The sequence below is a fragment of the Hoplias malabaricus genome, unplaced genomic scaffold (genome assembly GCF_029633855.1).
Source record: "Hoplias malabaricus isolate fHopMal1 unplaced genomic scaffold, fHopMal1.hap1 scaffold_134, whole genome shotgun sequence".
NCBI lineage: Eukaryota > Metazoa > Chordata > Actinopteri > Characiformes > Erythrinidae > Hoplias > Hoplias malabaricus.
This window is the reverse complement of record NW_027101304.1, coordinates 1-20,933: the sequence shown is the minus strand read 5'-3', so window position 1 is coordinate 20,933 and position 20,933 is coordinate 1. Positions and strand designations below refer to the sequence as shown.

General features: G+C 42.2%; 3 protein-coding genes across 3 annotated transcripts; 1 reads left to right on the top strand and 2 right to left on the bottom strand.

Annotated features, from left to right (window-relative positions):
- Positions 1-857: 857 nt before the first annotated feature.
- LOC136685913 (H-2 class II histocompatibility antigen, E-S beta chain-like) lies at positions 858-9,943 on the bottom strand. The gene is made up of 6 exons (XM_066659446.1): positions 9,877-9,943; positions 8,615-8,884; positions 5,312-5,593; positions 3,610-3,723; positions 3,471-3,499; positions 858-2,104 (listed from the first exon to the last, which is right to left on the bottom strand). Exons 1-6 carry the CDS (start codon positions 9,926-9,928, stop codon positions 1,952-1,954), a joined length of 900 nt encoding a protein of 299 aa, XP_066515543.1. The 5' UTR covers positions 9,929-9,943; the 3' UTR covers positions 858-1,951.
- Positions 9,944-11,414: 1,471 nt separating this feature from the next.
- Positions 11,415-12,275, top strand: LOC136685917 (antifreeze protein Maxi-like). Its single transcript, XM_066659452.1, has one exon. The coding sequence runs from the start codon at positions 11,415-11,417 to the stop codon at positions 12,273-12,275; it is 861 nt and encodes a 286-aa protein (XP_066515549.1).
- Positions 12,276-14,719: 2,444 nt separating this feature from the next.
- On the bottom strand, positions 14,720-18,183 carry LOC136685916 (H-2 class II histocompatibility antigen, A-Q alpha chain-like). Its single transcript, XM_066659451.1, has 4 exons — positions 18,088-18,183; positions 16,948-17,193; positions 16,360-16,641; positions 14,720-15,156 (listed from the first exon to the last, which is right to left on the bottom strand). Exons 1-4 carry the CDS (start codon positions 18,140-18,142, stop codon positions 15,035-15,037), a joined length of 705 nt encoding a protein of 234 aa, XP_066515548.1. The 5' UTR covers positions 18,143-18,183; the 3' UTR covers positions 14,720-15,034.
- Between the last annotated feature and the right edge of the window lie 2,750 nt (positions 18,184-20,933).

The following is a 20,933-nucleotide window of genomic DNA, read 5'->3' as shown; positions in this document are numbered from 1 at the left end:
AACCTTAACACACGACTTAAAATAGAATTAAACCAGCACAACAGGACCAGCTAAACAGGTTTTGATTTTGACAACAATATCGATTTACGGTACTCACACACACACACACTCACACACACACACACACACACACACACACACACACACACACACACACACAAACATAGACTTCCCTCAGCTTTTTGGAGACCATGTCTGTGAGGAGTGTGGTGTGTTCTCCCTGTGTCTGTGTGGGTTTCCTCCGGGTGACTGTCTGTGAGGAGTGTGGTGTGTTGTCCCTGTGTCTGTGTGGGTTTCCTCCGGGTGACTGTCTGTGAGGAGTGTGGTGTGTTCTCTCTGTGTCTGCGTGGGTTTCCTCCGGGTGACTGTCTGTGAGGAGTGTGGTGTGTTCTCTCTGTGTCTGCGTGGGTTTCCTCCGGGTGACTGTCTGTGAGGAGTGTGGTGTGTTCTCTCTGTGTCTGCGTGGGTTTCCTCCGGGTGCTACGGTTTCCTCCCACGTCTAAAAAAACATGTTGGTAGGTGGATTGGCAACTCAAAAGTGTCCGTAGGAGAGTGTGTGAGTGAATGTGTGAGTGTGTGACACACTGTGAAGGACTGGTGCCCCCTCCAGAGTATAATCCTGCCTTGCAACCAGTGATTCCGGGTAGGCTCCGGACCCACCGCCGCCCTGAACTGGATAATGTTCCCAGACAATGAATAAATGAATGAATGAACTAATAAAAAAAGACCTGGTTGTGTCTACAGAGCTGTGATCAAATGAGGCAAAAAAGGACCGTAAATGTGTTGCATTTTCGGTCATTATCATTCAGAGAGTGTAAATGCAAAATATAAACACTGCAGCGTCAGGTCATGCTTTCAGGTGTCTTTAATAACATTCATTTGTTAATAAACTGGAGAAAAACTATAGCACCACAGTAAAGCAGCTTAAAATGCCTTAAGAAAATCATGAAATTGGTTGATTTTTTAATTTTCAAAAGGAAGTGCTTTTAGGAATAATCTTGGCATCTACACCTAATCATAGTATCTTAAAGTCTGTGTGTGTGTGTGTGTATGTGTGTGTGTGTGTGTGTGGAGGGCTGGTTTTACCATTGCTGCCTGGCAGTTGGCTGTCTGCTGGATTTGCTGACCGGGGCCCATCATCTTCGCTGCAGCTTGGTTGGACTATGCATTTACATTCTATGTACAGATATGGACAGAGTGGTTTGCTGTCATTGCCAGTGGTTTATGTCTGTTGCTAGTGACGACCAAGGACCCATTGTGGCTGGTTGACCGGTTGACTGGGGCTTTGCTGACACAAGTGCTAGTTGCTGCTATTTCGGCCGGGAAGTGCATCCAAATACCGCTGCTCGGCAGTGGGTCATTCGCCTGGCGTTGCCCTGGCTGTTGTTTGTCATGGCTGGGGTGAGCACATACTTTTGGCCACTGGCTGTTCACTATGCCGTGTTGACACGGTGGCCTATTTCAAGTTACTGGCCGCAAAAACGGCTACAATCTACTTTGTAGACCTGGTTTATATGGAACACACCAGCTCTCTGTCTGGAATGACTCCCAATGCATTATACTCTATATTACTGACTATAGAGTGCGCTATTATAGGGAACTGAGTTTAGGAGATTAGTAAATTATCCTGGACTCTACATTATGCAAGTTCCTACAAAACAACACAGTGGATTATGGGTTAATTAATTATGTTTATGGACACTACTATAAAATGGTCAGAACCCCCAAATTATGCTCTATATCGTGAGTAGGGCACAGTTTCAGACACAGCATAAAAGCATAAAAGCAATGAAATTCTCTTAAGAGAAAGGCATGCATATTTTACATGGCTCTGGTCACCCTCCAAAGTGACTTCATGACGGAAACATCAGTCCACCACAATGTCCTACAGGTGTTCCTAGGTGCATTAGAGATGCCACGGTCCTCACTTCAGTGTGGTTGCCCTTGCCTCTTAACTCAGGTCTTCAGATCTCAAAAGTAGCTGTGTCCCACCGTTGATGGGGGTCGCAGCAGCACCATTCTCTTCCACCTGCACAGCTGCTCCCTCAGCACTCTCCACTGCTTGGTTGTAGACTTCAATGTTCTGCCACTGCTGTGCTGTCATCTGCCAGTGGAGAGAGAGGAACACGCTCTTGACCCAGTTAAAGATACTTTTCTGGGGATGCTAAGAACAGCCCACACCACTGCTACAATGAGGTCTACTGAATTGGAGTTAACCCTAAAACATGACTTAAGAGTGGTTTCCCACATGCACCTGAACATATCACCCTTCGTTGGCCAGTTTTCGTCAGTGACCGATTTACGCTGCATGTCTGCAATGCGCTCCGGCTAGACCAGCAGCATTCCTAGTCTGTGTAGGCCACAGTCCAGCCTTCTCAACACCATTTTACTGGTGAAGATTGGTGATGATGCTGTATCCCTGACTTTGGTTCCTGGCATTGCCTAGTGACTTGACCAAATGCAGACGTCCTTTTCCATTACAAACTGTAATGTGGGGTAACTGTAACTGTGGGGTTTTCACATTCTGACAAAGCTCAACTACCCTGCTCCCATGACCTCTTCCTCAAGTGTCCCCACTGCTGCAGCCACATGACAGTGGAGACTTTCTGGTAGCAAGGGGAACACACTATGGACATGTCAACTGAAGTAGTGGTAGACCTGTCTCACCATAGTGCTGACGTTCTAGCTGTTTACCTCTGCCATTCAGCACCAGTGGGGTTTGGCTAATGCCATTTCACTACGACTACTAGGGAGACAAAATGCAAAAAAACCTGCTTCCACTGACAATGGTTCTTTGGCCTCACGTTGTCAAATGCCTTACTGCCAGATGCCTGTAAACTGTCTGTGACTTGAGTGTAACTCCACCCTGTAGTTATTTCCTGGTGTACCTTGTTGATGTTTATCGGTATATGTACTCATTATGTTTGTCTTCTGGTTAAGCTAAGCATGATTTTATTTGTATTTCAAGCCTTATTCAGATCTCTGAACATTTGATATGGGTACAATTTTTGAAGTTGTCAGAGTGAGTTAAAAACTGAAAAGTAATTTTTCACAAACATTAAAATAAGAAATATTTGTTAAGAGTGAAATGCTACATTTTTATAACCATTTGACAGCCTCTACAAGACAAAACATTGCTGTTGCATTTGCTTGTTACATGGTGTTATTTGGTTAGTTTATTTTATATTAGTTTCATAGAGTTAAACTCAAATAGATACAATTATTGTAATTTATATTTATTAATGGTTCACATTAGCAAACTCACTGTTAATAAAAATATATTATCAATGGGAGGCATGTAGTAAAGGCTGGACAACAGACTCTACGGCTTTACCGTCACAGGCTAAAGATGTGTTCTCTGTATGAACACAAATCAGAAACTAAAATAAAAAATATTTGATATTTTATTTAATTAAATCTCCACTGAAGCTGAAAAACAAAAGAGAAAACAAAATTATGGTGCAGCTTACCAGCTCCTCACTTGGTACCAAGACCTGACCTGTAAACATTAATAAACGTGTTTATTAATCAGTAAAGAAATCAGTTAAATCTCCAAAAAAATAAAATGAACGTCTGTGATCCGTTAAACTCTGTCTGATCTCCACTCACCTGAGGATATCTTCTTGTAGTAGATGAATCCAGCAGCTGAGAGGATGAGCCCCAGCACCAGCCCCGACGCTCCGATAGCGATCTTATTCCTCTCAGACTCAGGGAGAGAAGGATCTGTGGGATGTAGACATTTTAACTGACATTAAATAACAACAGTATAAAAAAAGAAAGTTATTATTCGTTGGAACATACATATAGTATAATCAAACACTTTTCATAGTCTTCCAAATGATAAGTTACTTACACAAAATAGTGAGGGATGCTTTATTTAATAAACTGATAAACATGCAGTAAATACAGCAGAAGATACACTGAGATAATGACAGGTCATATCCAATGTCATGTCACCTGTAATTGATATTTGTCAATGTTTGTCATCATCACAGTTTGAATTACAAGCTATTTATTTTTTTGCTGAGCTTCCATAATTATGTTTTACAACAGATTTTATGACAGTGGTGGACACAACTCATATTACATCAAGTAGCATTTAGCATCAGATACAATGGCAAGAACTTGATGATGCTGAAAGAACTGGTAATAGCATCATCTCATGTTACATTTTGTAATTTATAATGAAAATGTACAAGTGACATTTACAGTGATCCCTCATTTTTGGCGGGGGATGCGTTCCAAGACCACCCGTGAAAAACGAACTTCCGAGAAGTAGAGGAAAGATATTTTTTTTATGTATTTAACGAGTATTTGGACTTTTAAACCCCTCCCTGTTGCTGTTAACAACCCACTCTTTGCATTAAACAGTCGTTCTCTAATGTTTTTCAGCTGGAACTACATGTGATATCCCACCAGTTTCTTTAATAGAGTCATTCCTAAGCTGTGATTTAGCGTCAGTAAATTTCACTCGGATGTGGACGTGAACAACACATGTACTGTACGTAAGAAACACTTGTAAATAAGGTATCACTGAGGCGGGTGGCTGGCATTCTCTCAACAAAAGATAAGTACGTATATATAGAATAAAATTCATAATATATAGAATACTTTTATGAAATTTTAATGGATTTAATGAAATATTTTGGCTAATCATCTTTCAAAGTTTTCCTAGATTTTCCCTCAGTATGTGCGATATAGCTGCCTTAAGCCCCCTTGAAAAAACCCACGAAGTAGTGAATCCACGAAAGATGAACTGCCAAGTAGCGAGGGATTACTGTAATTTCAAATGTAATGTGCTCTCGTTATCCTCTGCTTTAGGAGAAAGTCCTGTGGGGTCCTTGCTGAGGGTCCAGATGAGGGTGTTAGCTATGTGTGCACTCAGGAACTTGGAGATTTGGACCCTTCACAGTTGATGCGTAACAAAGTATGATTGTCACAATTCTTTCTGAACTCAACATCTGTTTCTCTTTCTTTTTTTTTGTATTAAATATTAAGAGATAAGCTGTTGTTCGTCAGGTTGCAAACTCATCTACCTCCTCCCTGTATTATGACTAGTCATCTGCAAATTTGAGATGTGTTTCACAGCAAAGTTGTTAGTAAGTTTTGTGAAAAGCATGGACCAAGCACACAACTTGAGGAACTACCAACAAAATGGTGGGTAATGAAAGGTAGTCTATAAAAAACATTTCATTAATCAATAATATCTTTCACATGAGTATGAACAAAGGACAGTGAGAAATTGTGAGAAATTCACTGCTATTGTAGAATGTAAATTTCTCTCAATTTGTCACTTATATTCTGTCCTCACCCCAGTCGTAGACCATAGGTCCTGAGAAGCTGGTGTGCTCCACCACACAGGAGATCTTCTCTCCAGATTTGGGGGTGTACTCCAGGTGAGAGTGGACCTGGTAGTACCAGTCTCCATCAGCCAACTCCTCAGTGGGGGTTATATACGATGTCACTTTTTTACCGTCTCTCAACCAGTACACATCAATGGCTGGAGGGAAGAAGTCAAAAGCGCTGCACATCAACATGGACATGTGACCATCACTGGTTGCTGGTTCTGACCTGAGATGGACCTTTGGTTCCACTACAAAGAGCAAAGACTTTATTAGTACGTTCAGACTTAAACAAAGTTAAATAAAGCTAAACCTTGAAGTTAAGTTAAATAAAACTAAAGTTTTAAGTTAAATAAACTGAGGGAATTAATTCCTTGCCTGTATTAGTGTTACACAATGACAGAACAGTTCAATAGCAGGGCGTCATTACACCCAATTTAACATGGCATGTGCAGACAGGGTAAAGATAGCCCATAGCTATATATTTGGAGAGTGTTAATTAAAAGATGTTAAAGTCATTTCTGAATTGTTCAATTCTAATAAAATGAAGACGGAATTTAATTACACAAATCTATCATGTTTTCAGTGAACACCATTTGTGTGTGTGTATAATACATATGTACAGGGTGGGCCATTTATATGGATGCACCTTAATAAAATGGGAATGGTTGGTGATATTAACTTCCTGTTTGTAGTACATTAGTATATGGGAGGGGGTAAACTTTTCAAGATGGGTGGCGACCATGGTGGCCATTTTGAAGTCGGCCACTTTGGATCCAACTTTTGTTTTTTCAATGGGAAGAGGGTCATGTGACACATCAAACTTATTGGGAATTTCACAAGAAAAATAATGGTGTGCTTGGTTTTAACTTTATTCTTTCATGAGTTATTTACAAGTTTCTGACCACTTATAAAATGTGTTCAAAGTGCTGCTCATTGTGTTGATTGTCAATGCAACCCTCTTCTCCCACTCTTCACACACTGATAGCAACACCGCAGGAGAAATGCTGGCACAGGCTTCCAGTATCCGTAGTTTCAGGTGCTGCACATCTTGATGGTATGATGTGGTATATGGGGTACACAGATTGTGGGGCCATTCTTCATCAATGGAAACCTCAAAGCCACTGCATGTGCAAAGTTGCTACATGATGATGTGTTTTCCACTTTATGCACTGAAGCTGGCACTTTCCCTGAGTTTTTCCAGCAAGACGGTGCACCACCACATTATGGATGTCAGGTCCGTGCATTCCTAGATGAACAGTTTCCTGGAAAGTGGACTGGTCGTCGTGGGCCAGTTGAATTTTTATCTTTGGGGTCATCTGAAGGCAATTGTCTATGCTGTGAAGATACGAGATGTGCAGCACCTGAAACTACGGATACTGGAAGCCTGTGCTAGCATTTCTCCTGCGGTGTTGCTATCAGTGTGTGACGAGTCGGAGAAGAGGGTTGCATTGACAATCCAACACAATGGACAGCAGTTTGAACACATTTTATAAGTGGTCAGAAACTTGTAAATAACTCATGAAAGAATAAATTACACCATTGTTTTTCTTGTGAAATTCCCAATAAGTTTGATGTGTGACCCTCTTCCCATTGAAAAAACAAAAGTTGGATCCAAAATGGCCGACTTTAAAATGGCCACCACCCATCTTGAAAAGTTTACCCCCTCCCATATACTAATGTACCACAAACAGGAAGTTAATATCACCAACCATTTCCATTTTATTAAGGTGTATCCATATAAACGGCCCACCCTCTATATATATAGTAATGTGCAGTTTGAGCACATTTTGAAAAAAGTTTAAAAAAACTGTTTATCTGAGCAGTAAGTGTTTATCTGCTAAAAACAAACAAATTACACCCAATCAAACCCATCCCAATCACATTATTCCAGTGTGATACTTTGTGTGAATGTGTTGGTTTAACTTTTTCCAAATCTCTCCTTATGGAGACCATATTATTTGAGGTTATCAATGGTTACGAGTGTCAGGAACGCGGAGGTGGACTGACGGAGGAGGACGCACATGCTAAAAACACAGTGACTTTATTTACAACCAAAATATAACAAAACAAAGACAGACTAAGGACTAGAGAGAATACTTAAAGACCTAGACAGAGAGAGACTTTGAAAGAATGACCTAGACAAAGCGACATGGACAAAAATAGAGAACTGGACAAACAGGGAACTGGGCAGAGAGAGAGCTAAACAGACAGAGAGCTACAGAGGCTAAACTAGAACACAGAGTTAAACTAGAACATAGAACTAAAGAGCCATACATAAAGACAAACCAAACAACTCACAAAGCACATGGAAGGAACAGACAGACCAAGGATGTGAATCAAATTGAGAAACAGACAAGCAAAAATGAACAGAATGAACCGAAGCAAAGAACCACCAAGACAGACAGGCAAACATGGACAGAATCAAAGAACCGACAGGACAGACAGGCAAACATAGAATGTCCAACACAAGGAAGAGAGAAAAGGGAACTTAAATACACCACACAGACAAGGGACACCTGAAACAGATAACGAGGGGGCAGGGTAACATATGAGACATGGACGAATAGGAGGAACAAAGGTGGGACTAGGGCGAAGACATGAACAATAATAAACAGAGCCATGTGCTAAGTGAGCACAGGAAGAGAGAAACAAACATCTACAAAAAGGGGATATAAATACACAGAACAGACTAGGAACACCTGGGAGAGATACCGAGAGGGCAGGACCACAAAGAAGACACAGGTGGAGACACTAGGCGAGACTAAGGAACAAAAACAGAGCCAGGTGCTCCTTTAGCACCTGTCAGAAAACAAAACAAAGCAGGAACATACGAGACAAAGCTTGACAATTTGTTTTATATTATTATTTGTTTGTATTTACTGTGATTATTTATAACTTTATACAAGCCCCACGCTCACTGAGAAGCATTAGTTTAAATGTATATAATTACTTTAGGTGCCTAAGACTTCTGCACAGTAATATATATATATATACATATACATATATATATATATAATTCCAGGCCACCATTATTTTGTAGAAAATATGAGCATTTTATGTCAAAGTTTAAAAAAAGGTTCACTTTCTCTTTGTATCATATCTTCTGATATCTTTTTTTTTTCTTTTCATATTTTTCTTTAATCATTAAATATGCTTAAACTCCTCAATTAAACCCCATGCCACCAACCTAGGAGGGTGAGACATGCAATTTTCTTTTACCCCCCTACTTATTTATTTCTTTTTAGTTTAATCTGTATGTGCCACTTTACCTGTTTTATCCAGAAAACACGAGAAGACTATATTTAGAGCAGGTCTGCAAAAGTACTCAATCTGCATTCTCTCGTTCACTACCTCTAGACCACTGTTCCATTTTTGCGCCACGCTTATTCCAAGCTGAGTGAAGCCTACAAACATCCCGATTGTGCTGTTAAACTTCAAGGCAAGTTGCTTATTAAAATAAATGCTGTAGATGTGTTCCAAGTCTGTCAGATCCGGTGAACTGGTGAGGCATTCATTTAACATGGAGATATAATGTCCATCTGGTAATGAAACAGAGAAATAAGGAAATAAAAAAAATAGGAACAGATTTAATAACAATAAACCTGCAGGATCTCACAGGTTTGGAGGCATAGCTAAAGAGAACAAATCCAAAATACGAACACAGTGCACAGGACAGAGACACACATGATGGGACTGTAAGAAAGCATGGGCGGGGAGAACATTTGTATGGACTAGTTCCTAGTTTAAATTTTATGTTTTAAGTCTTAAGTCTTGTGGGCTTAATTTTGCAGAACATTAATTTTGCAAGGCAGGAACACACATTCACACACACACTCACACCTACGGACACTGTCGAGTTTCCAATCCACCTACCAACGTGTGTTTTTGGAGCGTGGGAGGAAACCGGAGCACCTGGAGGAAACCCACGCAGACACAGAGAGAACACACCACACTCCTCACAGACAGTCACCCGGAGGAAACCCACACAGACACAGGGAGAACACAACACACTCCTCACAGACAGTCACCCAGAGGAAACCCACGCAGACACAGGGAGAACACACCACATTCCTCACAGACAGTCACCCGGAGTGGGACCCGAACCCACAACCTCCAGGACCCTGGAGCTGTGACAGAGACACTACCTGCTGCTCCAGCCTGCTGCCCTATATTAGTCATATATTGAGGATAATTTTAACATTTATATTAAGATTCTTTTTTGGCAATTATCTCCTGCGTCAAATGATGTGCAAATGTATCAAAGGCTGCTTTCAAATGATTCAGATGCAAACATAAAATAGGCAGAATGGTTTTCAACATAAAACATATTGAGGCTTTGCTCAAAACAGATGAATATACACAATTGTATGTTATTGTTAAAAATGTTATTTACAGAATACAACATTAAAATTCTGTTGCTAAATGTCCCTGCTTTGTTCTTGGATACTTGCCATTCTTATACATTTAATATTAAGTTAAACCTCTATACGTTCATGTATAATTTCTATAATAAGTCTAAACATAAACACACCTGTTCTGACAGTCAGAGTCAGGAAGAGCAGCAGCAGTAGACTCAGGTTCATTTTCACCTCGATCTGTGTCCAACAACTGAGAGAGTTTCAGAGAGAGATAGAGTTCATACACATAGCTCAGTTCACCAACCAATCACAGTCACATACACCACTTCATCACATGTTGCTAGGCATTGATGAAATAATAAGTTTCCCAAGTTAGGAGTCTGAAATGCACAGCATGTTATCAGTCCAATTTTTTTTCTTACATCCAGGCCCTGCCCCGAGGTAATGATCTTATCTGTGTTCTTGTGAAACTGTTGCAGCAAGCCACAGTGAGGTAATGAGTACATACCTTACCTCCAAATGAGTTAAACTACTTAAATTAAATTTTCTTAATGCCCTTTTATGCACCATCAAGCAGTCAGCATATCTTCAGAGAGTGGGAGTCAGAAAAACGCGAAGGGCAGACTGACGAAGGCGGACGCACACGCTACAACACAGATGTTTATTTAAACCAAAATAACAAAACAAACATAAACAGACTTGAGGGTAAACACAACGACTGATAAATGAAAGGACTAGAAACAACAACATGAAACGAGGAAACAAAACAAGGAACAACTGACTAGGAATTTAGAACACGACTAGGAAATGGAACAACACGAAACAACACGACTTGTAATAGGAACAACACAAAACAAATGACCGATGAAAGGAAGTGACACAAGGGAACTTAAATACATGAACAGACGAGACACCCCTGAAACAGATAGCAAGGGTTAAGGACAAGGAGGCAGAACAAAGGCTGGACAAGGGCGGAGACATGGACAATAACAGACAGAGCCATGTGCTGAGAGAGCACATGCCGGGGAAAACAAACAGGACTGGGCCAGGATGTGACAGATGCCTCTTCCAAGACGCGCTACTCCCGGGGCGCAAAAAAACTAGACTCCCCAGGAGCTGGCACAGGAGGGGCCAGGAAAAACAAAACAGAATGAACCCACAAGACTCAGGACAAGACAGGAAATGGAGCTGGGGACAAGAGACTCGACTGAAATGGACACTGGACAGGACTAGAAAGAAGAGATGGGAATTGTGACAAGACAGAGGACAGACTCTGAGACAGGACAGGAGCAGGCACACGTGACTGGACAGGGTGCTGGACATTTGATGGAACACTGGACGGAAATGGAGACAGGACAGGTGATGGGACTGAGGCTGGGTAACAGGGACAGGGACTGGACAGGACTAACAGGGGACTGGACAGGACTTGGCAGGGGAACAGGGACCAGGACGTTCACGGGAACAGACACGAACACAGTGACAGGGACAGGAACAGAAACAATGGCAGACACAGGTACAGGGACGAGGACAGAGACATGAACTAGGACAGGAACAGACAGGGGAACCAAAACAACTGGAGGGGACTTGCCCAGGACTGGCAAAAGTCTGTGGGGCTGTCCGAGGTACCAGGCTTGGCACAGTTCTGAGGATCGGCCTAAAAGTCAGTGGGGCCGATTTACGGACATGAACTGAAGCAGCCGGGGACACAGTCATGGGTGCAGAAGCGGCCGAGAAAGCCACCTTCGCTGGAGCAGGTGTGGCTGAGGAAGCCGCCTTCTTGGAGACAGAAGCAGCCGTGGAAGCCGCCTTCTCGGAGACAGAAGCGGCTGAGAAAGCCACCTTCGCTGGAGCAGGTGCGGCCGAGGAAGCCGCCTTCGCTGGAGCAGGTGCGGCTGAGAAAGCCGCCTTCGCTGCAGCAGGTGTGACTGAGGAAGCCGCCTTCTTGGAGACAGAAGCAGCCAAGGAAGCCGCCTTCGCTGGAGCAGGTGCGGCTGAGGAAGCCGACTTCGCTGGAGCAGGTGTGGCTGAGGAAGCCGCCTTCTTGGAGACAGAAGCAGCCGTGGAAGCCGCCTTCTCGGAGACGGAAGCGGCCGTGGAAGCCGCCTTCTCGGAGACAGAAGCGGCTGGTTTCGCCGCCTTCATGGGGACAGGAGCGGCTGGGTTCGCCGCCTTCAAGGGGACAGGAGCGGCTGGGTTCATCGCCTTCATGGGGACAGGAGCGGCTGGGTTCGTCGCCTTCACGGGAACAGACGTGGTTGTAGAAGGCGCCTTCTCAGGGACAGAAGCGGCTGTGGAAGGCGCCTTCTCAGGGACAGAAGCGGCTGTGGAAGGTGCCTTCTCAGGGACAGAAGCGGCTGGAGGCGCTGCGCACACTGGAGCAACAGCATTAAGCAGTCCTGCAATGACATCCTCGGAAGCAGGGGGACCTGCGACGACGTCCACGGAGGCAGGAGCTTGTGCTGCTCGCAGGGCACGTGCTGGAGCTGTAGAGGGTTTAGGGGGTTTGACGGGTGCACTCATGAGAGATTTCTTCAACCATGGATCCCCCAGAGGTGCGCCCCTGTTAGCCTAACAGCTCCTACCCTTAACCCCCCCCCAAAAAAAATTTCCCCGGACCTAAGGGGGTAATCCTCCAGTGAGGGGGAGACTCCAGCACGCTGCTTTTGCTGACTCTTTCTCCGATTTCTCCCGTTGGAGCAGTCCCTTGGTTCAGGAGTCGACTCCTCTGAAGTCCTCCACTCAATTAGCGCCTGGATTACAGACGCCTGGACCTCCTTTAGCTTTTGAAAATAGCTGTCTGCACTAGCTGCGTCCTTAAATTGATCGGTCATTCTGTCAGGAAAACGCGAAGGGCGGACTGACGAAGGTGGATGCACACGCTACAACACAGATGTTTATTTAAACCAAAACAACAAAACAAACATAAACAGACTTGAGGGTAAACACAACGACTGATAAATGAAAGGACTAGAAACAACAACATGAAACGAGGAAACAAAACATGGAACAACTGACTAGGAATTTAGAACATGACTAGGAAATGGAACAACACAAAACAACACGACTTGTAATAGGAACAACACAAAACAAATGACCCATGAAAGTAAGTGACACAAGGGAACTTAAATACACACCGAGACACACCTGAAACCTGAGGGAGGAGACATGGACAATAACAGACAGAGCCATGTGCTGAGAGAGCACATGGTGGGGAAAACAAACAGGACTGCGCCAGGATGTGACAGTGGGACTGGAAAACTGTAAGTTTTCTGCTATACTGCATTCTTTACCATACATTTGAAGGCAGGCAGGGGTTGTTCTAAGAGATTGTAATCACATTTATGTGTAATCACATTTATGATACAGGTCTCATATTTATATTTGTGAAGTAAAGCTAAGGCTCAATAACAGTTTTCCTAGAATTTCTGCAACTGGACTGTTGTTCCTTCAGTGCCTCACACCACTCTCAAATCCCGGTTTGTAGTGAGTAGAACCCATAACTCAGCCAAACCCTAGCACTATCTGAAGTGGTAATTATGATCTAGAGTTCACTGGCTGATATTAAATTGAAAGTAAATATTTTAGACTTCATTTTAAACTCAAAAAAGTTCCTGCTCGTTTGGTCAACAAACATCCATCCAGTCATTTGTTCATACATTCAGTTATTCATTCACTCATTCATTGTCTTTTAGTGCATCATCCTGATTAGTGTTACACTGGGTCTGGAGCCTAAGCAGAATAGTTGGGTGGAAGGCAGAAACACACTTCAGTCCCACTCACAGCCCCCAGTGAACTGCAGGGCACCACACACTCACCCACTCACTCAGAAAGACTTACCTGTGGACAGTTTCACACTCTCACCCAGTCTCTCACACCTGTGGACAGTTTCACACACTCACCCAGTCACTCACACCAGAGGCGATTGCCTTAAGACTGTAAGGGAAGCTCAGCTTCCCATAAAATGTCAAAAAATAAGTGATCAAATATATACTGTTGTGTGTACATGTCATTGAATAAATTTGCACTATAACTTTTGTTCAGAATCAGCTTCTTATCACTGGTAAAGACGCGGCTTTCCTCTCAATCATTCGCGCAGCTTCACTGTGCTTTAAACAGTGAGGACACTGAGCGTCCACAGAGTTCAATAGCGAAGCAGCGAAGTGCAGTGAAATGAGACGAGTGATTGGATAAATGCTGGGCTTTGTCCCGCCCATCAGACGCTCAGCATCTCTGGGGGTCTATGGGGCAGTGGGCTGGCCTCGGCTGGCCCGGACGCTCAGCTTCTGCATGATGATTGGATGATCTGTCTGAGGCTGAATCCCTTTTTGATTGACAGCGAAATGAGCGAATCAGCGATCCTTTGGTGTAAAGATCCGTGGGAGCATTACATTTTCATTCTGTTCTAAGTTGAACCGGAGACTGTCTTAATCCTCTTAGCGGCATTTTCTTTGTTAAAAACGACTAGCGACAAATTGAGCTTCTATTTCTGGTGGGGTTTTTTGTAGCTGCTTGTGTTTGGAGACTGACTTCTATCACTCTTTCTGACTTCTATCGCAGTTTCTGTCCAGCGGGTGCTGCTGAGCCCCTCCACCGTCACAAAGCACTCACAGGCGGACACACTTCACATGGGCCAAGGCCGTTTAAGCCTAGCTCTGCTGGCCATTGAGAGGACACTAGTCAAGTCTCTGGAAAAGACGCCTTGTTGGTACAACAGGGTCACAGATCATTTTCTTAAAAAGGAACGGAGGGTAGAATTTACGTATAAATAAACCCGTATAAATAAACGTATAAATAGACACATTTTATGATGTAGGCCGAAATTGAGCTTCCCCTCCTTGAAAGACCAGCATCCGCCACTGACTCACACTCTCACACCTGTGGACAGTTTCACACACGCATCCCAGACACAGCGACACATCCCACACAAAGTGACCTGAGTCATGGCTAAAAGACTACTTTTTTTACTTAGAGCCTAAACTGTAGATAAGTAAGATTTTATTATTTTCATTTGTACAAATCATTACTAATCAGATAGAACACTACATTCACAGCAAAAAATAACAGGAAACACAAAAGACAGTAAAATCCCAGAAAATGAGCAGAGACCAGAATCAAAAGTTCAAAAACCATGACAATGAAAACAGTGTTCAAAATTTCCTCACAAACAGAGGGGAAGAACAACTGCAATGTTCAGAAGGCTACGCTGGCTACTGGTAACACAGTCCTTATACGAGTGTTCCAAGGGCAGTTAATGATACCACATCAGGGCAAAATGAATAAAAGATATGGAACTTAATACTAAAATCATAAATTAATGTACATAACAGATTCTCAGTTACAGTTGTTTCCTTTGATGAGGAAGAAAGTTCCCACAGCGACTCCCAGCAGTCCTCCAGCCAACCCCACTCCACAGAACACAGACGCTCCAACACCGGGGAGAGACCCCTGTACATCTGTAACACACACACACACACACACACATTACTGTCCAATTAAAAACACATATCTCCAAAATTCTAACTTTTTAGGAACAGGAAAAGGCTATTTCTGTAAGGGTAATAGTAAAAATAAGAATTCAGCACGTGTAAAAAAGTGAAAACCACTGCGATGTTTAATCGGACAGTGATGATATGCACACAAACATTTTTAAACAAACATTTCATAGATATGGATAATGCTAGATTTGGTTCTATTTAGTCATTAAGTTATGATTGGTTTTGTTTGGATTTAAAAAATAAAGTAAAATACTAATCAAGCTTCAAACTTCAACTCCCAGAATCCTAGTGGGACTCACATGTTCTGAAGTGATAGTGCTCTCTCTCTTACATGTTTTGGGTTGTCTTTTGAGAATAAATGCTTGATACACTCTGCACTCATCTCGTCCTAATCAGTTCTCCAGCCTATCACCATCACAGCTTTCTTTCACTTTCGAGACATCTTTCGTTGTTCATCTCCCAGCTTTGTCTTTATCGACAATATTCAGCTTTTCATTCACTTACTTTCACAAATATTTGCTTTCTGTACCATTTTTAGGTGACATCCATGTGCCTTAAGACATTGTTTAAAAAAGATTCTTCCAGAACTGAATCACTGCGTCGTTCCTGTTGCCAAGTCTGTGTTTTCTAATCACTTGGCCGCCTTCATTTACTCAGACTGTCACATGCAGGCCTCTCATGATAATTAGTACACCTTTTATTGCACGCTTTGGCCAATGATTGCTTGTACTCATTGATAGACTGAATAAGTTCGTCCTCTTCTGCATCTGTTGTTGGTGGATGCACCTGAATGACAGTTGGATTCATGGGTGTTCTTTATAAACAAATAGAGATCAAGCTATCACTGAGTATTTCATTACAGTCTTTGTGAGTTTGTTCTTGATTATTACCGTGACTCTGTTTTCTCCTTTGCTCAACATGTAGAGCACAGCATAAATGATTGTAATCAGATTTTCTATGTCTAGAGTTCTAATCTAGTGTTCTATGTCCGTCCATTTTATTTCACTTACACCGTTTGACATTGGAAATGTGATCCTCCTTTGACTCATATCAGTGCTCATCATCAATCCTCCTGACAAGGACAACTTCAAAGGAATGTTACTCCAGGACAATCATGGCGCTGCCCAAGCCTGACCACCACAATAAAGTGATAACACTCACCCCATATTCTGGTCAGTGGTCTGTCCAGGGCTGTGTGCTGCACACTGCAGGAGTAGATGTCCCCCTCCTCTGGAGTGAAGCTCAGGGTAGAGATCAGGTTAAACGTTCCATCAGTGTTCGGATAATAGCTGCCCAGACTGACTCCATCCGTCACATTCATGTTGTTCCTGGTCCAGGACACTTGAATGTGTGGAGGGTAGAATCCAGTGATGTGACAGATGAGGGTGTTTTTAGAGTCCAGCTCCACATCCTCCTTGGAATAAATGGAGCTCTGAGGAGCATCTGCAGATAAAGACCTTGGTGTTTTACTCCTAGTATAAGGCACTCCAAGTGTTTACAATTTCCAAAATATACAGAAAATGTGTGCAATGTACTATGTACAAAACAACCACAACCCTGAACTGGATAAATTATACGTTTTATTTAACTGACAAATGCACGAAATATAAATTTTAATAAATATAAATAAATACAATTATTTATTAATTTATTTTTGTAAATATAAACATATTTAGAACTAGACGCCTGCTACAGAGGCATTAACACAGTGTTCAATCTACGTGTGCTGTAACCATGTAAATGTCTTACCCATAGTCTCTCTAGAGGTTCTGTCATGTTTAACCCAATAATCCAAGTGTGATTTACATATTTCCATATTTTGGACACTTCCCTCGTAGTCCCCTGGATAAATGTAATCATCTCCAAACTCTGGCAGTGTTTTCACTCCTTTCATTTTATTAAAGTCGATGTGGTACACCTCATCTCCATCAATTCCATATACAACCTCTCGAACTGCTTCAGAACACAAGGTGAGCCCAATGCCCCTGTGCATGACTGAGAGAGAGAGAGAGAGAGAGAGAGAGAGAGAGAGAGAGAGAGAAAGAGAGAGAGAGAGAGAGAGAGAGAGAGATAGAGAGAGAGAGAGAGAGAGAGAGAGAGAGAGAGAGAGAAACTCTTGTTTCCCAGTGCATAATTTCTTTATTTTTGTCTTATTCTTGGTCATATTTTCTTATTTAAATGTGATTTGTTCTCTTTTACAGGGGAGTTCTCTTACTTGATTTTAATGTCACTTTGTTTACGTTATTTCTTTTACATTTTCAAGTTTCCATATTAATATTCATTTATTATATTTTTTTCAATACCTTTGTTGTAATACTGTAATCCTCAGTAATGAGGGTCTCCCTGAAGGTACTTCCAAGTGAAAATAAAGGTTGACTGAGTGATTGATAATGGCACAGTGGTAAATAAATATGATGTAATACTACTACAGTTCCATTATCTGACCAACAGAAAAACAGAAAATGGGATGTTTTCCATTAGTAATCCTCTTAAACTTTAGCAGATTAGATCAGTATGGCTCCAAACAACTATAATATCCAAACGTTTTTAAATGTATAGAGTTTAAACAATGAGCTGCAATACGGGTATCTTACTTTTCTGAGTGACAAATAGTGAAGGAGGGGAGTGAGTAGAAAAATATTAAAACATTTATGACGAATAATTCAACGGAAATACAGCAGATTTACTTTCATTCACAGATAAGAATGTGACATGTTGCTTTATAGAGCTTCACTTTCTTTCATTCAGAGACAGTGAACAAACTCTGAAGAATACAGAGAAATACAGTACTCTGATCACAATCATCAAACTTGCAATAATCACAGAGAAACACTAAAGTCCTGCAGTGCTAGTCATTATTAAATAACACCTTTAGATTAATATTCTCACCTTTAGCTTCAGCAGAAAGCAAAGCTGCGCAGACGAGGATTAAACACAGCTTCATTGTGATCAGCGCAGAGGACACACACTCACACAGGAGAGAGTCCAAACTGAACTCAGTCTCTCTGTGTGTCTCTCTCTCTAACTCACACAGCTCAGGATCATCAGCCAATAGGAGATTTACTTTCACTCTGACTCTGCAGCACTGTGAGGTTCTTACTTCATTAGTTCAGTCTCCTGGTGGAGCTCATCATTTCACATTCTCAGAGATCAGCTCTTTACGGTTACAGTTACCAGATAATCACGAAAGAAAAGGATGAAGGCTGAAAGAAAGAAATTCATGGAATCAGCATTAAATACTAGACTGATTAGTGGATACAAATATGAAATATGAAATGGCACCTAGTCATAATAAGTCTGCATGATTACTCATAGGGTGACAAAATAGAGGAGCAGGTAATGTTTCTGTCACAGCTCCAGGGTCCTGAAGGTTGTGGGTTCGAGTCCCGCTCCGGGTGACTGTCTGTGAGGAGTGTGGTGTGTTCTCCCTGTGTCTGCGTGGGTTTCCTCCGGGTGACTGTCTGTGAGGAGTGTGGTGTGTTCTCCCTGTGTCTGTGTGGGTTTCCTCCGGGTGACTGTCTGTGAAGAGTGTGGTGTGTTCTCCCTGTGTCTGCGTGGGTTTCCTCCAGGTGCTCTGCTCCATGTGGCTACGTGAAACTGTCCACAGTGTGAGTGATTGGGTGAAGGTGTGATGATCTGTGATGTGTCTGTACACTTTTCAGAGTGTGTTCCTGCCTTGCTCCCAATGATTCTGTGTTGTATGTGACCCACCAAGACCCAGTTCAGGATGAAGCAGTTTCAGAAGATGAATGAATGAATGAATGAAAAAGAGAAGAACTGAGAGCTACAAAGTTTAAATTGTGTGTTCTAAGGAGCTGGATATTCTGGGAAACTTCACTGACCACAGCCCACTCCCTCAGACCCTGAGGTGACAGGCCTCACATCTGAACTCAAACTGAGGGAGGTACTGGTGCTGTCTCTGCAGTGATTATTTCACCCAAGTCACATTACTTTTACTGGAGGATGGATGTAGGAGACACCACACACTCCACAGCACACACTGTGTTACTGAATATAAACAGTAGGTGGCACTAAAAGCCCTGAACATGATCTACACTACAACATCTCTGAAGAAAGAAGAGGAGATTAATCTGAGGTTTGTTCCACTTTGCTGTAATCAGTGTTTACTCTTCTGTTAAAGCTTTACGCTATGTGTCAAAACATTTCTGTGAGGATTTGGTGGCATTTCATTAGTGGAGTCAGGTACTGATTGTGGGTGAAAAGTGCTGGATCTTAAACACCAATCCAGTGTGTCCTCAGTGTTTCTGTGGCTGAGGAGCTAGGATTTATTTCCTACAAAAAGATATGAAGGCTTAGGTTTAATGAGTCTCCCCCAGTTACAGCAGCAGCAGGATGAATGGTGATTTATCACAGTGAAACTGCACTAAATACCTCCTCAAAAGACTCCACTGTTCACCTACAAACACCAGCAGTAGAGTAATGTGGGGATGGATGCAATTTTGTGGAAGTGAAGTGTCCTCAGTTTGGCGTTAGGTCACGGACATGAGACAAATATCATCATCAGCTACCATCAGCTATTCATCAGAATATCACACTGAACCTTGCTGCAGATGAACTGTAAAGTCACACAGGAAATAAACCTGAGCATTTATTTATTGAATGAATGACCACTGAGATCTTTAATGTCGGCAGAAGTCAGTGTGAAGATGCAGACGTTAGAACCTTCATCTGTAAAGTTTAAGACCCTGACTGTTCCCACCAAACACTGGCCGTCAGATGAACCGTGTTTTTTGGGTTAAATCAGGTCTGTTATGGTCTTTATTCAGACGTTAAAACGTGGGCTCGGTTTGCTCCTTCTGATTTAGTCTGAATTTAGCTCAGGACAGATGTCTTTTTTCAGACCGTTTACACATTTAAACAATTTTAGACGCAGAGGGACATCTTCTTGTAGACATCTTTACATTTTCAGCCAAATATAAACATTGCTGAGACGACTGGACAGATCGACTTTTTGAAAATCTTCCTGTTTTTCCACTGCAAAAAATGAAATCTAAGCAAGTAAAATTGACTTAAATCTAGTCTAAATATCTAGTATTACACATTTGGAAATTGTTGTAAGAATATAATGAGATTATTCAACTTATTTCTACCTGTTTTAAATGATTATCTACAGAAAGTATTGTATTCCATTCCATTCCAAGGATTGGCGCCCCCTCCAGGATGTGTTCCTGCCTTGCGCCCAGTGGTTCTGGGTAGGCTCTGGACCCACCGTGACCCTGAACTGGATAAGGGTTACAGACATTACAAATGAATGAATGAATGAATGATGCTTAAAAGAAGCAATTCTATTTTCACAACAATTTCCAAATGAGTAATACCAGATATTTAGACTAGATTTAAGTCCATTTTACTTGCTTAGATTTCATGTTTTGCAGTGTCCTGGGGTTAAAAGACAGAAGTCTGTTAGTGACCAATCCCTCATTTATAAGGCCTCAATAACAAAGGCACAGTTTTAATCATTTCCTGATCAGTGACTTTGGCACAGCTCTTGTTTACAACCTCCTCACTCTGATCAGGAATGAGGAAAATAGAAATTCAATGCTTTAAACTTGTGTAAAGGGGAAAATCACTCCTGTGGCACAAGGAGTTTGAGTGTGCCCTGGCGTTTGAGCAGTCAGCGGAGTGAGTGGGTGACACCGTCCGTACGCAGGCTCTGGGCTACATGCCGAGAACTGGGAATAACCCCAGTGACATCTCCAATGTGATGCTGCTTA

Coding starts and splice junctions, on each gene's coding strand:
- LOC136685913 (XM_066659446.1), bottom strand. CDS start 9,928: ATGAACCTGAGTCTACTGCTGCTGCTCTTCCTGACTCTGACTGTCAGA. Junction 5,594..8,614: donor GTGTTTTCTGGATAAAACAG/GTAAAGTGGCAC, acceptor TGCTCTTTGTAG/TGGAACCAAAGGTCCATCTC. Junction 3,500..3,609: donor CTACAAGAAGATATCCTCAG/GTGAGTGGAGAT, acceptor TAATGTTTACAG/GTCAGGTCTTGGTACCAAGT.
- LOC136685917 (XM_066659452.1), top strand. CDS start 11,415: ATGGGTGCAGAAGCGGCCGAGAAAGCCACCTTCGCTGGAGCAGGTGTG.
- LOC136685916 (XM_066659451.1), bottom strand. CDS start 18,142: ATGAAGCTGTGTTTAATCCTCGTCTGCGCAGCTTTGCTTTCTGCTGAA. Junction 17,194..18,087: donor GCTTTCTGCTGAAGCTAAAG/GTGAGAATATTA, acceptor TCTCTCTCTCAG/TCATGCACAGGGGCATTGGG. Junction 15,157..16,359: donor ACCACTGACCAGAATATGGG/GTGAGTGTTATC, acceptor TGTGTGTTACAG/ATGTACAGGGGTCTCTCCCC.